The 16,963-nt window shown below is 35.3% G+C and overlaps 1 protein-coding gene across 1 annotated transcript in view; it reads left to right on the top strand.

Moving 5' to 3' along the window:
* Positions 1 to 16,963, top strand: part of kcnh5b (potassium voltage-gated channel, subfamily H (eag-related), member 5b) — a 51,065-nt gene that overhangs the window by 27,522 nt on the left and 6,580 nt on the right. Inside the window, exons 7-9 of the mRNA XM_016295548.1 lie at positions 544 to 973; positions 5,215 to 5,414; positions 5,505 to 5,741. Coding sequence (XP_016151034.1) covers positions 544 to 973; positions 5,215 to 5,414; positions 5,505 to 5,741 — 867 coding nt within the window. The remainder of the gene's footprint in view (positions 1 to 543; positions 974 to 5,214; positions 5,415 to 5,504; positions 5,742 to 16,963) is intronic.

Below are 16,963 nucleotides of genomic sequence, written 5' to 3'. Positions count from 1 at the left end.
ATATATATTAGTGCTGTCAAATGATTAATCGCGATTAACCGCATCCAAAATAAAAGTTTTTGTTCACATAATATATGTGTGTGTACTGTGCATATTTATTATGTATATATAAATACAAATATATGCATGTATATATTTAAGAAAAATATGTAATGTTTATATATTAAATATATTTATATATAATATAAATTATCTGAATATAAATATATACATGTAAATACATGTAAATATTTTCTAAATAAATACTGTATGTGTATGTCTTTATATATACATAATAAATATGCACAGTACACACACATATATTGAGTAAACAAAAACTTTAATTTTGGATGCGATTAATCGTGATTAATAGTTTGACAGCACTAATATATATATATATATATATAAAATGCTGGAAATCTGCTGATGTTTTATACAGTATATTATTTACAACAGGTATAATTTTACATAATGTAACAGATATGTAAAGGTAAGACATATAGGTAAAACATATTATATTTATACTAAATGTGACTGTCTGTTATTTATTTTTCTCTTTTCCAGGGCATCAGCAGCTTGTTCAGTTCTCTGAAGGTGGTTCGACTGCTTCGATTGGGTCGTGTTGCACGTAAACTGGACCACTATCTGGAGTACGGTGCAGCTGTGCTCGTGTTACTGGTCTGTGTGTTTGGATTGGTTGCCCACTGGCTTGCCTGCATATGGTACAGCATTGGAGATTACGAGGTCATTAATGAACAAACCAACACCATCAAGACTGACAGCTGGCTCTACCAGTTAGCCACCAGCATTGGATCCCCGTACCGGTACAATGCCAGTGGGACTGGCCAATGGGAGGGTGGCCCTGGGAAAGACTCTCTGTATATAACGTCACTATATTTCACCATGACCAGCCTAACCACTATTGGCTTCGGAAACATCGCGCCAACTACAGACGGAGAGAAGATCTTCTCTGTGGCCATGATGATGGTCGGATGTGAGTGCTTGTCTTCTTTCATGTCTTATTTTTTAGACCTGTCTTGGCTAAGTGATCTGATCATAGATGATCAAGGTAGATACTGTCATTTTCATTTGGGAAATCGAATCAGCCAAAGTAAATCTTAATACAAGGTTAAACGGGGTCTCTTTTCTGTTACTTTCTTGCTTCTTTACTCTTTTTTTCTGTTTATTCTCTCCTCTGTCAGAATAACTCAGACTAATCTCATCTTGCCCCTCTGTCCTCCAGACAGCAGTGCATTGCTTCTAGTGCATCTCCTTCAGAAATAACTCTGAGACAGTAATAGAGAGAGATCGGTGGAGAGAGGGACATATAACTGGCCAGAATAAAGGAACGAGGCCAATGGTTGTTAATGTCCTTTTCCAGATCCGTGCATGTGGTGAGGAGTCACTCTGGAGACTAAACAAAGATGCGATCATAATTACCAGCATGTATGGGTGCTGACCTGCACAAACACACATATAGAAACCCCACTGACCCCCATGAACTGACTCTCAGGGGCCTCATCCATGTTTTTAAGGATACTTTTTTAAGTTTACAGTATTTCTTTAGTGTGCAGGAAAACCCAGGTTCAAATGCCAAATATATACATTCCCTAGAACTCAAAACTATGACCTTGATGTTGAGATATATGGTTATTTTTATATATTTCTTTTCATTAATTTATTTTTCTTTACAATATTACAAAACAGTTAAAGGATTTTTTTAAATAAATGAATGCTTTTATTTAGCAAAAATGTGTTAAAATGATCAAGAGTGAAAATAAATCCTTTAAAATTTGTATATACATTTATATTACTAATCATTTTTCTTTAGCAGCAAATCAGCATATTAGAATGATTTCCAAAGGATCAGGTGACACTAAAGACTGGTGTCTTTATACACTATATATATATATATATATATATATATGTGTGTGTGTGTGTGTGTGTGTGTGTGTGTGTTTTTGATCAAATAAATGGTGAGTGCAAGAGATTTTGCCTTTTGACATAATTTTTTGTGTTATTGCCTGTTTTAGTTGCCATTTTTGCTCCAACTCATGTTCATTTCCTTTGCCTTTTTGTAAAAATACCCCCATTAGATCTGTGAATCAAAAGGCATTTTCTTGCTTTTGACCCAGCCAACGGTTTCCCTGACCTGTAATACTCTTTAACCTGACATCACACTGGTGGAGGAGTCCTTTTTAAATGCTTATTAGACTAATGGGTCATTATGAACCTTTAAGAGGATGCTCAAATGAGCTCTGTTGATGCTGTTGTGGGTACTGATGCATGAATTGTAGGGCTCTTCAATCAGTGTGACCAGAATATCACTAAGCAAAAGGGATTCTCCCATGTGTCTAATGACATTATTAAGGCCAGACTTTAAAAAAAAAAGTGCAAAAGCTGTCACTGGGGCAATACCCTTTTAAAGGGTATACTAAAGTTTGTACCTTATTTATCTTTAAAGGGTGCATTTTAGTACCTTAAAGGTATTGGTACCACCCCAGTGGTATGCTGTCACAATTTATGCCAAAGTGTAAGGCCAGAAACAAGGTTGTTTTCAGTCAAAGTCCCTTAACAAGGCTCTTGATCTACTTGTGATTTTGTCTTCAGAACACTTTGGTTTGATCAAGGGGAGATGATCACACACGCACAATAAAACAGCAGTACACAATTAATGAAAATAATAATTGTAGTTAGCTGTTCTGATGACTCTTTGATGAGGCTCATACACAGTGCAGTCCCATTCTCTCTTTCCCTCTCTGTAATTATCTGAACACATTGTTTTCATCTACTGATCCTTCAGTCAAGATCTTTTCTCTTTTGTTTCCATGTTTCACTAAAGATCCGAATCTTCTGTCTTACTCTGTCTTTATTCCTGTCTTGCCCACATCTCTCTGTCTGTCTGTGTGTCTGTCTCTGTGGTAGTGAGGTCCTAGAAGGCCTCATTATGTGGTAGTTTGTACAGGTTCCCCTGAGACTCTCCCTCATGCACCATCCATGCCATGTGCTCTACAACTTTCTCCATATCTGCCCTGAAGTTACACCTGGATAAAAAGCTTAAAATCTCACTGGGTGATATGTAGGGTAGAATATAGTTGTATTTTACTTACACATGCCAGATAAACCTAGACTGTAAATCTAGGTAAGTAAGCTTGGAAGAGCAAGGACATTTTTTAATATAACTCCGATTGTATTCGACTGAAAGAAGGAAGTCATATACACCTTGGATAACTTGAGGATGAGTAAATCATGGAGTAATTTTCATTTTTGGGTGAACCATCCTTTTAAAGACCTTTTGACCTTTTTTGCATTTCTTGTGCAAGAATATTAAGTGTTAAGATATGTTTTAATGGCATCTCTAATTTAAAAATTCTGTACCAAAAATGTTGCTTAGGTCAGTTCAGTGCAGTTATATAAAGTAGTTTAAATATTTTTTTTCCACATAACTGATTCATAACAACTGATTCACAGCTTGCATGGAGGTTAATTGCCTCACAGATCATTTTTGTTTCTCAAATCATATTGATCCCGGTATGACAAAAAGAGTGATTTGTTTACGACTGAAGATGTTTTGATGCTTTCAGTCTAATTTGCAGCCTATTTAAAACATCATACATGGACGTTTAATCTGTTTACAGCATGAACAGAGCCACAGTATTTCAGTAAAATCAGAACGTAAAGTAAAAGTTCTTTCTTTTTTAAATGACTGACACACACTTTGGTGTGTTTATGAGGTTAATATTTTGTTTGCAGATGTGTGTCTGGTCTCTTTGACTCTAATTACTTTCTCTCAGTACAGGTGAGTCAGATGGCTGATATCCAAAATAAGAATCAGAAATAGAAGAAATCCTCCATCATCCTAACTCATTCTCTTCATCCTCCCGACTCACTCTTGTTGTCCCCGTTTCTCTCTATCTGTGTCTTCTCCTCTCCTTAACTCTTGGTCCTCTTTTCCTTTCTGTGATCAGAATCATTTTTCTTACTGTACAAATTCTTGGTCATTTCGTTGGCTTTTCATCATCCGTTTTTATCTTATCATATTCCATCCACTTTGCTTTCTTCTCTGTTCCCGCTCTTCCCTTATTGGTTATGAGTGGAAGTATTTGGAAAGCTATTTCAGGGAAGGTTGCCATAGAGACGAGGAGCAAAGATACTGTGGTAACTCATGAGAAAAGCTATAAAAACAGTACCAGAAGTTTGCATTGTACATGTACTCATTTTTCATTTTTCTTATAAAAGATATCCGGTAACACTTTACTTAAAGCCTTTATTTATAATGCACTATAAAGGGTTATTAAAGGGTATAATGCATTATAATTATTAATAATGTGCATTGTAATACATTATATTTTGGCGTAAATAATTATAACTGAATAGTGTAACAATGAATTGATAATTGTTATAATGTACTATATTAAATGTTCAATGCATTATAATATGTATTACAAGGCATAATTAATGCATTAAAACTACTTTTATCATGCATTTTACATAAAGGCTTTAAGTTAAGTGTTACCAGATAGCCTACTGTAAAAGTTTATATTTATAAATACTAAAAAAAAAAGAAAAACAACATTATTGTTTGTACTTGTTCTCTTACCCCATTAAAATTATTTTCAGTTCTTAAAAAATGTTTTCCACGTGGCATCCAGTGACTTTCATTTTTACAAGCTCTTTTGGGTTTGAAAATACATGATTTGTCCATTAGGTAATTTGAAAATTATTTATATAACCATTTTTGTAATGAAAAGAAATTATTTAAATTAAGGTTTAGCTTTGTTAAAGTACATTTTAAACAATTAATATGTATTGCAATTAATATAAAATATGTTGCTAAATTTAACATGTTAAATAAATATTTAAGTACTATAGTCTAAAGCTATATTTGCAAATTTAACACTTTATTTAAATGCCTAAAATTTTAGTACAACTTTAGATTTTTTTTAATACTTTTTTTTGTTAAATGATTGAAGGACTGATTTAATAGTTAAGTACTTTAGTCAGCCACATATTCAGACCCTCAAAGCTATATTTGCAAATTTAACACTTTATTTAAATGCCTAAAATTTTAGTACAACTTTAGATTTTTTTTAATACTTTTTTTTTGTTAAATGATTGAAGGACTGATTTAATAGTTAAGTACTTTAGTCAGCCACATATTCAGACCCTAAAAAAGTAACATTTCAAATCTGTCTTACATGACCCCTTTTTTCTCTCTCTCTTCATGTCCTGTAGCTCTCCTTTATGCCACTATCTTCGGTAATGTGACGACCATTTTCCAGCAGATGTATGCAAACACCAACCGTTACCATGAAATTCTGAATAACGTGCGGGATTTCCTCAAGCTCTACCAGGTGCCCAAAGGCCTCAGTGAGAGAGTGATGGACTACATCGTCTCCACGTGGTCCATGTCCAAAGGCATCGACACAGAGAAGGTGAAACTGAAACAGATGTGATGGTTGCATGATTGAAGTTTTTGATATTAATTGTGGAAAATACTAAATTGCAAATTTACCTGTGCACAGGTGCTCTCCATCTGCCCCAAGGACATGCGGGCAGACATCTGCGTGCACCTGAACAGGAAGGTGTTCAACGAGCATCCAGCGTTCCGATTGGCCAGTGATGGATGCTTGCGCTCATTGGCCGTGGAGTTCCAGATGATACACTCCGCCCCCGGTGACCTCATCTTTCATGCGGGTGAAATCGTGGACCTGCTCTGCTTCGTTGTGTCAGGGTCACTGGAGGTCATCCAGGATGACGAGGTCATCGCTATACTGGGTTCGTTTTTTAAATTCGCTAGGCTAATTAATACATTCTATGAACTTCAGCTTTGTTCACCCTGCCATTCCAATGCCGATTATTTGTGTATCCAATTGGAATCTGTTTTAAATTATTGACTATCCACTAGGGCTGTCAAAAAATTTTTGAATTTTGAATATTCGTCAAATTTAAAATAAAAATCCACTTTCAAATGCAAAAACATTGCATTCAAATTTTAGGTGTGCGTTAAGGAGGCAGCCCTATCAGTAGCTCACGAGATGCAATGACGATGTAAGTGTCATTGCATTTTAATGTTTTTGTTAGCCTATCCAGTTGAAGCCACTAGATGCGGCGCTGCTGCATTGTTAAAGGGGTCATATGATGCCGGTAAAAAGAACATTATTTTGTGTATTTGGTGTAATGAAATGTGTTTATGCGGTTTAAAGTTAAAAAAACACATTATTTTCCACATACTGTACATTATTGTTTCTCCTCTATGCCCTGCCTTTTTGAAACGCATCGATTTTTACAAAGCTCATTGGTCTGAAAAAGCGAGGTGTGCTGTGATTGGCCAGCTATCCAATGCGTTGTGATTGGCCAAATACCTCAAGCGTGAGACGGAAATGTTACGCCCCTCACATACTGTTGATGCCGTGTCCGGCTGGAGCGACGAGACAAAAACATTAAAACCCATTACAAACGAGGCATTTGTTGCATCCAGTGGGGACATAATTACTGATTATAATGACTTATACTGTCTTTTTAAGCGTTGCGTTGCATTGCATCGCGCCGCGTAAACATTAAACTCTGTCTACATTTGTGATCGGAGAAATGACAAACAACAAGTGCTACTCTACACTGCCCAAAACTCGCATTTGAATCATCAGTGGCAATGGGCAGCGTTATGCAAATCTTCCCACATAGTGACGTAGATAGGTGGGGGCGTGTTAGAACGAGCCGTTTTAGGTAGGTGTGGCTGACTTTAAACTTTTATAAAGAATATCTCTTTGGATTTGAGACTTTAGTCTTTGCAACTTCTTTATGCTCCAAGAGCTTGTAACACTCCAAAGAGAAAGGAAAAATTGAAATCGCATCATTATGACCCCTTTAATTACAAATATTGCGGGAAAAGAGAACATCAATGCGGAGAAGATCTTGTTTACGTCAAAAATGAAACCAAGCCGTTCACACAGAACGCACATTTCGCGCATTTTCTAGAGGGACATCAATCACCGTTGCACTCGCGTCTCGCACAAGAGCATGAGCATGTTTAGAAAGCCATGTAAAATTAATGCAAGGTCAACTTTGAAAAAACATATCTCGAAACTTTATGGCGGGTTTTTCCCCATCTGACTGCAACAGGTTGGTTTGTCTTGGTCTTGTCTCCGAAAAACTTGGTTTTCGGCCCTTTGTATTAAACTATGCATTTGTATTTGTTTATAGTTGTTTAAACAACTTAATTAATTATAATTGGTTTATAAACATTATTTTAAACATTATGCACTTTTTTTTTTCACGGATAGTCATGTTATCTTATGCTCGATGCGCCCTCTTGTGGCCTCAGGAGAGAAGCCAAAAGCTTTTCTTTACCCTAACTGAAATGATGTATTTTAAATTCGAATATAATTCAAATTTTGATAATATTTAAGCACAAAATTCGAATTTAGTTTTTCAGCCATTTTGACAGCCCTACTATCCACTCTGTATGATGCAACTGTTAAGATTAGATTAGTGTATCCTGTGGCGGGGTTTGCAATACAGATGTTGGCATGGCTTTATTCAGTGCTGCCATCTCAGTTGGTTTTAAACTTCGAAGAAGAGTGTAAACCAGGCTGACTAGCAGTATACCGTAATTTTCCCCTCGACCTGCACTTCGCAACAACACAACATTGTTCCTGCACCAGCTTTCAGTATGTTTCATACAACAACGTCTGACATGTTTTGGTTGCACATGGCGTGAGAAAATGACGATTCATAGCAGTCAGACTGAAACGGATTTCCAACCACATATGAATGTGGCTTGAAACAGATTTGTAAAAATCATATTTCACATTATTTTATTTATTTGTCGTTCATACGTAATAAATATGAGCAAATATGATATGCATTTGGACTGAGGGTCTGAACAAAGTGCTTTTGTTCATCTATAAGCGTGTCTCTAAATCTGTCTTTTCTTGCTCTCAGAGTTTGAATGCTAGATTAGAATTGCATTTTGGTTGCCATGGTGATGAAAACGATTTAAAAAGCAGCAACAGAGATTTGTGACACAACAGAACAAAACCAGCATATGCTTCTCAGAAATTTAAAGAGATAGTTTACCCAAAAATGAAGATTCTGTGTTTAATTACTCATGTCATCGTTCCAAACCCATAAGACCTTCGTTCGTCTTCGGAACTCAAATGAAGATATTTTTGATGAAATCCGAGAGCTTTCTTACCCTGCATACAGCAATGCAACTACCACGTTTAAGGCCCAGAAAGGTAGTAAGGAAATTGTTATAATAGTCCATGTGTCATCAGTAGTTTGACCTTAATTTTATGAAGCTACGAGAATACTTTTTGTGTGCAAATAAATAAAAACGAATGACAATTTCTTCTCTTCCATGTCAGTCTTTGATATATATCCATGACAGTACCATGTCCACGATGCATCTTAATTTGTGTTCGGAAGATGAGCGAAGGTCTTTTTGAATTGTCATGAGCTTGAGTAATTTTTGACAGAATTTTCATTTTTGGGTGAACTATCACTTTAAATAATAGACATTTTCTTTAAAGTTGTCTTTTTGACATCATTCATTTGATTTTTGATTGGATCTCCAGCTATCAAACTGACTTCCATTAAAAACACCATCTAACTTTCAAACTTTCAATCAGCTGCTTCACTGAAATCGCATTGGATCATTATTCTCACTTGAGTCGTCATAGCGATGGAACCATACAGCGCCATTAATCATGAATCTCTAATGGCCACTAAGCTGAGGCCTTGTCTCTCCTCCTGCTCAGCAGGAGGCCTGGGCCCACAGTGTCTCTCTGTGTCCAGGAGGGTGGTGGGTGTCTAGGTTGAGGAAGATGAGCTCCTGGAGAGCCGAGTTAGCGAGGTGTAGAGCTGAGCGGCTCTGCAGGAGATGAATGAGATGAAATTAAGTCATTAGTCACATTTATCCATATGGCTCACATTTACCCAAAACTATTTTCACTGGACTGTCTTCAACAGAACTGTTGTAAATGTGCGTAAATGAAGGAAAAACATTCTCACGAGCTACTTGTTTACTTAAAGGGATTGTTCACCCAAAATGAAGGTTCTGGCATAATTTACTCACCATCATGCCATTCCAAACCTGTATGAATTTCTTTGGTGTGGATTTGGAACAACATGATGTTGAGTAAATGACACATTTTTCATTTTTGTTGGCGCTATCTCTTATTCTGTGTCTTATCAATTTTGTGTTTGGTTTCAGAGCCTCATTTTCCGCTGCATATTTGCTGATTTACATGTTCATTTATGTAACATTCTCAAACTCTGCACACAATAGCTATGTTTCCATACAAAGTTACAAATTAACATTATGCGCAAAATTGGAATATCGAATAAAACAACTGCAAATAAAGCACTGTTTCCATCCAGTGAGTTGAAGAAAACATAATCTTCATTTCCTGAACTTGCGCTAAATATCACAAAGAAATTTTTTTTTATTTGCTGCAGTAGGAGAAGGCACTGTATATAATAATTTTTGTATACAATAAATTATGAGCTGCAGAGCGTGCAGGCGAAATGAGGTCATGTTATCTTATTTTCATAGCCTGATGTTTGGGAATGCAAACTCCAATGTTCTGGGAGTTAATTATAACGAAGTACTTTGACGAGACTTTGCTCAAGCATTTTAGAATGACAAAACTAGCACTTCAGATGCTGTGCAATGAGATTGGTCTGTTGGTTGGTCCAGTTTTATGCTGTCCCATTGCAAAGTCACATCTTTTTTTGATCCACATTAAGGAATTTATTCAGCAAAATGTTTTCTTACTGAGAAAACAGAAATTGATCAGACTTAGTTGAGCGCGTAAGTTTTTAATGTGCATTTTTAAAATTGATGTGCATCTTGGTGTTTCCATCCTGTGGTTTTTTTATGCGATATCCCAAAATGCACATGAAAATAGTTGGATGGAACAGCTATTGTTAAAGTATCATAAAATATTACAGTTTAGCTTCTGAAGGTATAGGTTCCATTGTCCCCAAGGCAACAGAGTGCCATGGTAACGAAAGACTCCTTGGAGACCATGTTTGGTGGCTTTGCTTTTCTGTCTGAGATAAACTGTAAATCCCCACAGTCTCTTCGCTGTACTACAAATGTCTTCAAACTCTCAGTAGAGCCCTTGACAAAGTCTCTGCAGGCCAGATCTGCTGCACACAGTATGTTCGAATCAAAATAAACACCCTGACCATGTGAATCGCACCTTATTTTTTTGTACCAGAATATTGTTTACATAAAGCTTGAAAATCAATTTGGAACAGGTATTAAGTTGTATGGAGGTTAAGTTTTTTAATATTCTTTTTACTGAATGCATCTCAACAGCTTTTGTGCTCGCACTCTATGACCTATTATTAGAGTTGACACTAGAGTGGTTTGCTTTGTTATAAAAATTACGCCAAAACAATGATTTTCAGGAAAATAAATGTTTTCACGTTTTGCTTTGAAAGGTTAATTAGAGCACATTTGTGCATTCACTTCTAGCAGCTGCTAATTGTGGTTTAATTGGTCTGGCATGTGCAGCCAATTAAATGTGTTTTGCTACTAGGAATAAGTCTTTAATTGGCAGGACAAACACCTGTGTCAGACGATCTCAGTGGTGAGATTATGCTGAGCTCAGCATCAAAAACAAGAAATATTTGTTTAAACCAAACAAATAAGGTTTTTGGTCTGTCGTTCTTGTGGTAACTGCATGTTCAACAATGCTGCTTCCTATGGAATCAGTGTAGGGTTGGGACTTGAAGGTTGAATTACCCAGAGAGGTATTATGATGATTAGAATTATGATGATATGTTGGATATATTAAAAAGGCAGTTCACCCAGAAATGAAAATTGTCATTTACTCACCCACATGTTGTTCCAAACTCAGACTCTGGTTAATCTTCAAAACACAAATTAAGATATTTTTAATGAAACCTAAGAGGTTTCCCTCCTTGTAACCAAAACCTAGAAGATCCAAAAATGTCATAAAGGTTATCTCAGGTTTCATTAAAAATATCTTAATTTCTGTTTTAAAGCTTATATTCTAAGTGTTATGGGTTTGTAATGACATGAGGGTGAGTGAATGATGACAGAATTTTAATTTTTGGGTGAAGTATTCCTTTAACCCTTTAAGCTCTCAGAGCTCTGATTTGATATAAGCCACAATTGTCATCAATTCCCCTAATCGTATTGGATACAGTACAGAGTATAAAGATGTGTCATGGCTGTCAGGGGGATTATGGGTAGAACTGGGTCAGTAGTGTGAAAGAGGGGAAGCCCATGGAGCAAAAACTTTCAGTATGTTGGTACATATAGAGCAAAGATTTTCTCTCTCTTTCTTCCTCTTTCTTTTCTCATGTTCAGTCCTCTTCCCTCCACTGTTCAACTGTTATCTTTCTAGTGTCTTCTCATTGTTACACACTCTTCATCTCTTCTCATTTTCTTTATCACCAGCCTTGGATTTATTGTTTGCTCCTTGCCTCTGTATTTTCTCTCTCTTGCTCTTTTTTATAAACAATTACTAAGTCTCACACGCAGCCACAAAAACACACACATTCAAACCTACAAACAACATAGTGTTTCTAGGTTAATGGTCAGATATGAATAAATCAAAAGCAAAAGCTCCTCTCATACATACTTCTCCTGTTTTTCACTTTCTCTCGCTCTCTCCCTCTTTTCTTAATGTTATTCTTTTTTTCCACCCTGATTGTTCCCTGCGTGCTTTTACCCTGGCAAAGAGTCTTGCATCAATGCTGAAGGAAAACAAAAATTCACAGCAGCACTGTTTTAAGCAGTCTCAACATATTTTTGATTACTATTCTTAGTCTTTTCGCTACTGTATTCATATTAAATAGAGGACAGAAAATTAAGGGAATAGAGTGGAATACTATCAGAAGTCAGATTTGTGCCTTCATTAATTTATTTATTATGCATTTGGCAGATGCTTTTATCTAAAGCAACTTACACTAATAATATTCATAATATTGCCAGAAGTACTCTTTACTGTGTATATATAGCCTCAAAGATCATATGATTTTCTGGAGGTGATGCTTTATTTACTCTGCCTTATTGTAGAAATGTCTGCAGTAATATCAGTTTCAGTTATTCCTAGGTTTTTCACTAGTAAATACTGTAGAGGACAGAAAATTAAGGGAATTGTGTGGAATCAGGATTGTGAGTCATTTTTAAACCTTCATGATTGCCATGAATCAACAGTTAAACCAAAAAAGCTTTTAATTGTTAATGAAAAAATTAATATTTCTCATCGTATAAAAGCAATTTATCCTTATAGTATATATGATATAGAAACAAAACGGCAGCTTAGTGAATTCAAAACTCTTCTGTGGTCAAATGAAAGACCGGTCGTGTTTAGTGTCTCTGTTGAGGGAGCCTGAGGGTTTCAACAGAATGAAAGATTTAGATTTCAAGCATGTATCTGCCATCTAATGGAGGACATAAAGAGAGAGGGAGGGATGAAATCACTATGGAGAAAGTAAGAAAGAGAGTCATACACAAAATGAGTCTTGCTGGTGTGTTGTTGATTGTGTGTGTGTGTGCAGGGCAGAGGTGTGAGATGATTATTTTATGGTTTTTCGAAGGTTTGTGTAATATTATCACATGTATGATGTATTTGATGGTATGTGTGTTTTCTGGTTAATCAGTCAAAGTTTTAAAGACAGCTTGTGGGCCTTCAGGCAGACACACTACACACAGACACACTTCCACCAGAAGGCTTTTGCATTAATGATGTGACCCAGAATAAGAGGGTGTCTGCCACTAACTTCCAAATTCTGAGACTGCTTGTTTGCCTAAAGTACAGTACTACTGTCAAACCACATCAAATTTTCATAAGTGGCATTACTATCTCAACATTGCAAGCCAACAATGACATCATTAATTTTATCCTGCGAATTACACGTGTAATAATTAAATAAAAAAACGTTCTGGCTGAAATATTGTTTTACAATAAAAATATTCTAATATTCACATTTATTATTATTTCTATTAATAATGTATATTTTTATTGTAGTCTTATTGTATTGCTATTATTGTTGTTGTTATTGTTAATAATAATATATAATTATATACACAGAAGCACACACACATTACACATTTATATTATATATAGTACATATACCACTACAAATAATAATTTTTAAGTTAATAATTTAAAATCATTATATAATTTTTATATTAATAAAATTAGCTAAATGTTTTATTAACTTATGTATTACTTGTGTGTGTGTGTGTATATACAGTGGGTACGGAAAGTATTCAGACCCCCTTAAATTTTTCACTCTGTTATATTGCAGCCATTTGCTAAAATCATTTAATTTTTTTTTCTTCTTCATTAATGTACACACAGCACCCCATATTGACAGAAAAACACAGAATTGTTGACATTTTTGCAGATTTATTAAAAAAGAAAAACTGAAATATCACATGGTCCTAAGTATTCAGACCCTTTGCTGTGACACTCATATATTTAACTCAGGTGCTGTCCATTTCTTCTGATCATCCTTGAGATGGTTCTACACCTTCATTTGAGTCCAGCTGTGTTTGCTTTCTGTACCCACTGTATATATATATTTCACTTTATTAATATTGTTGTTATTATTATGATCACTATTATTATTATTTCTATTATCATTTTATATATTAGATATTATATATCTAATATTATAGATATTATATATTACATATTATATATAGTATTTTATATATCCATTTTATATTAATAAAATTGCCAAAATAACTGCACATAGCCTCAAATGTCATGTGGTTTCCTGGAGGTGTTGCTTCATTTGTCTTATGGAAGAAATGACTGCCATAACTGTGGCATCTTGGCAGAAACTCTGGGCACCATGTAGCAACTGCAGATTTGCGTAAAGGGTGTGTTATTTCCACTGGATTTTCTCAGGCAAAAAGATTCGGACAGGTTTAGAATTATTTTCTTTAAGCAGTAAATTGAACAGAAGATTGAATCTCATATCTCATCAGTCTGTTTGAGTGCATGGCTGCATTAGATGCGTGTGTGTGGCTGCAGGTGACAGGCTGGATTACCTAAACAGCCCTAATGTGTCACCTAATCACCTGCTGAGACTGACACACTCTCCCTCTGTGTGTGTGTGTGTGTTTGAGAGAGAGGAGCGAGGTTTGGTTACGGAACAGTGATAGCACCAGGGTAGGGCTGAAAGAAAGAAATGAGAAAAGATATTTAAAGAGAAAAAGAGAGGTGCAGTGTTATCCTCTAAGCAGCATCCTCGCACTTCTGATATGTTTTTGTGATCTTGATCATAAGAGATGCTTTGGTTTTTTTTTTATTACATTTTTTTGTAAAGAATGGTAGAGTTTGTGCTTCTTCTCGAGTAGCGAAAGGATTCATTTAGTAGAAATAGGTTTTACTGACCAAGAATAAAAAAAAGAGTAAAAAAAAAACTGAGGGAAACCATATCAGACCAATCTAGTGCTAAGGTGGCACCTCTTGACCTTGAGACTCTCTTTCAATATATTTATTTTCCTTTATTTCTCTTTTTTGTACCATGCATCAAACCAGTACCATAGTATTAATAAAAATAATACTAATACACAGTATAAAAATAGAATAAAATAAAATAAAATAAATGTTCATTGATAAATTATCATTAACCAGGCATTCAATGCACTAAAATATGTGCTTAATGCTGTGTGCTAAGGTAAACTGGGTTAACCAGGCATTCAATGCACTAAAATATGTGCTTAATGCTGTGTGCTAAGGTAAACTGGGTTAACCAGGCATTCAATGCACTAAAATATGTGCTTAATGCTGTGTGCTAAGGTAAACTGGGTTAACCAGGCATTCAATGCACTAAAATATGTGCTTAATGCTGTGTGCTAAGGTAAACTGGGTTAACCAGGCATTCAATGCACTAAAATATGTGCTTAATGCTGTGTGCTAAGGTAAACTGGGTTAACCAGGCATTCAATGCACTAAAATATGTGCTTAATGCTGTGTGCTAAGGTAAACTGGGTTAACCAGGCATTCAATGCACTAAAATATGTGCTTAATGCTGTGTGCTAAGGTAAACTGGGTTAACCAGGCATTCAATGCACTAAAATATGTGCTTAATGCTGTGTGCTAAGGTAAACTGGGTTAACCAGGCATTCAATGCACTAAAATATGTGCTTAATGCTGTGTGCTAAGGTAAACTGGGTTAACCAGGCATTCAATGCACTAAAATATGTGCTTAATGCTGTGTGCTAAGGTAAACTGGGTTAACCAGGCATTCAATGCACTAAAATATGTGCTTAATGCTGTGTGCTAAGGTAAACTGGGTTAACCAGGCATTCAATGCACTAAAATATGTGCTTAATGCTGTGTGCTAAGGTAAACTGGGTTAACCAGGCATTCAATGCACTAAAATATGTGCTTAATGCTGTGTGCTAAGGTAAACTGGGTTAACCAGGCATTCAATGCACTAAAATATGTGCTTAATGCTGTGTGCTAAGGGAGATGCTTTGGTTTTTTTTTTATTACATTTTTTTGTAAAGAATGGTAGAGTTTGTGCTTCTTCTCGAGTAGCGAAAGGATTCATTTAGTAGAAATAGGTTTTACTGACCAAGAATAAAAAAAAGAGTAAAAAAAAAACTGAGGGAAACCATATCAGACCAATCTAGTGCTAAGGTGGCACCTCTTGACCTTGAGACTCTCTTTCAATATATTTATTTTCATTTATTTCTCTTTTTTGTACCATGCATCAAACCAGTACCATAGTATTAATAAAAATAATACTAATACACAGTATAAAAATTGAATAAAATAAAATAAAATAAATGTTCATTGATAAATTATCATTAACCAGGCATTCAATGCACTAAAATATGTGCTTAATGCTGTGTGCTAAGGTAAACTGGGTTAACCAGGCATTCAATGCACTAAAATATGTGCTTAATGCTGTGTGCTAAGGTAAACTGGGTTAACCAGGCATTCAATGCATTAAAATAGCTATGTGCTCTAGGTACTATCACATCATTGCCTTTCATTTCAGAACAAACACGCCTCCTTTTTATACAAATTATGCTTAATATAGAATGTTCCTTGTTCACAAAACATTTGCTTGCCAATACTGCACTTTTATCGCCTACAGAAAAAAAGAAAATTACATTTTCTATTGACCATTGCATCAAATGATGGAGAAGAGTGATTTAACAAGGCATATGTCCAGTGTGCTGTAAGTTACTGTTAAACAATACTAAGAATTGTTTGTTTATTTATTTAGGGCATCTTAATACAAATTAATAATTTTACATACTATTATTATATAATCAAAAATATTAATAATATAACTCCTGGTTGTACATACATAGCCTCAAAAATGATGTAGTTTTATTATTTTAACCAGACCGCTTTGCATTGTCAACAGAAAGTTAGTGTTATAAAATGATGATAATTATTAAAATAATATAAAATAATAATAAAATTCATTTACATGTAATATATTTATATTAATTAATAATATAATAGTATAGAATAGAATAGAATATATTTTTTAACATTTACACCATTACCTGATTGCAGTTCCTTTAGTGAAACAGGTGCTTAACGTGGACAGCACATTCATTTTAAGTGAATTCCCCCCAAGACTCTCTTTCTTTCTGTCTCTCTCTCTCTCTCTCTCTCCCTCCCTCTCATTTGTTTTCCCTCTCAGTCCTGTCTTGATCTCCATTTGGTCTGTTTATTGGTCTAATTAGTGATGTTTTTAAGTTTATTCTCTGTAGTGCTAGGGCTCAGGAGAGAACAGAGATACACAAATACAAGTTTATACACTTTATATGATAAATATATGGAAAACAGATAGAAAGAAGTGACACACATACACAAAAAAACAAACGGATAAAGATGAAATGCTCCAATTCGCTCCCCTCAGGCAGATGGTCCCCAAGAGCTCTTACCAAGAAAAAAAATCAGTCTTATCTAATCATGAATACACACAGCGACCCCCCCCCCCCCCCCCACAC

Source organism: Sinocyclocheilus grahami, unplaced genomic scaffold, assembly GCF_001515645.1.
Source record: "Sinocyclocheilus grahami isolate Dianchi unplaced genomic scaffold, SAMN03320097.WGS_v1.1 scaffold338.1, whole genome shotgun sequence".
Taxonomy (NCBI): Eukaryota; Metazoa; Chordata; class Actinopteri; order Cypriniformes; family Cyprinidae; genus Sinocyclocheilus; species Sinocyclocheilus grahami.
Note: the sequence above shows the minus strand (reverse complement) of the source record. Positions and strands in the feature narration are given on the sequence as shown.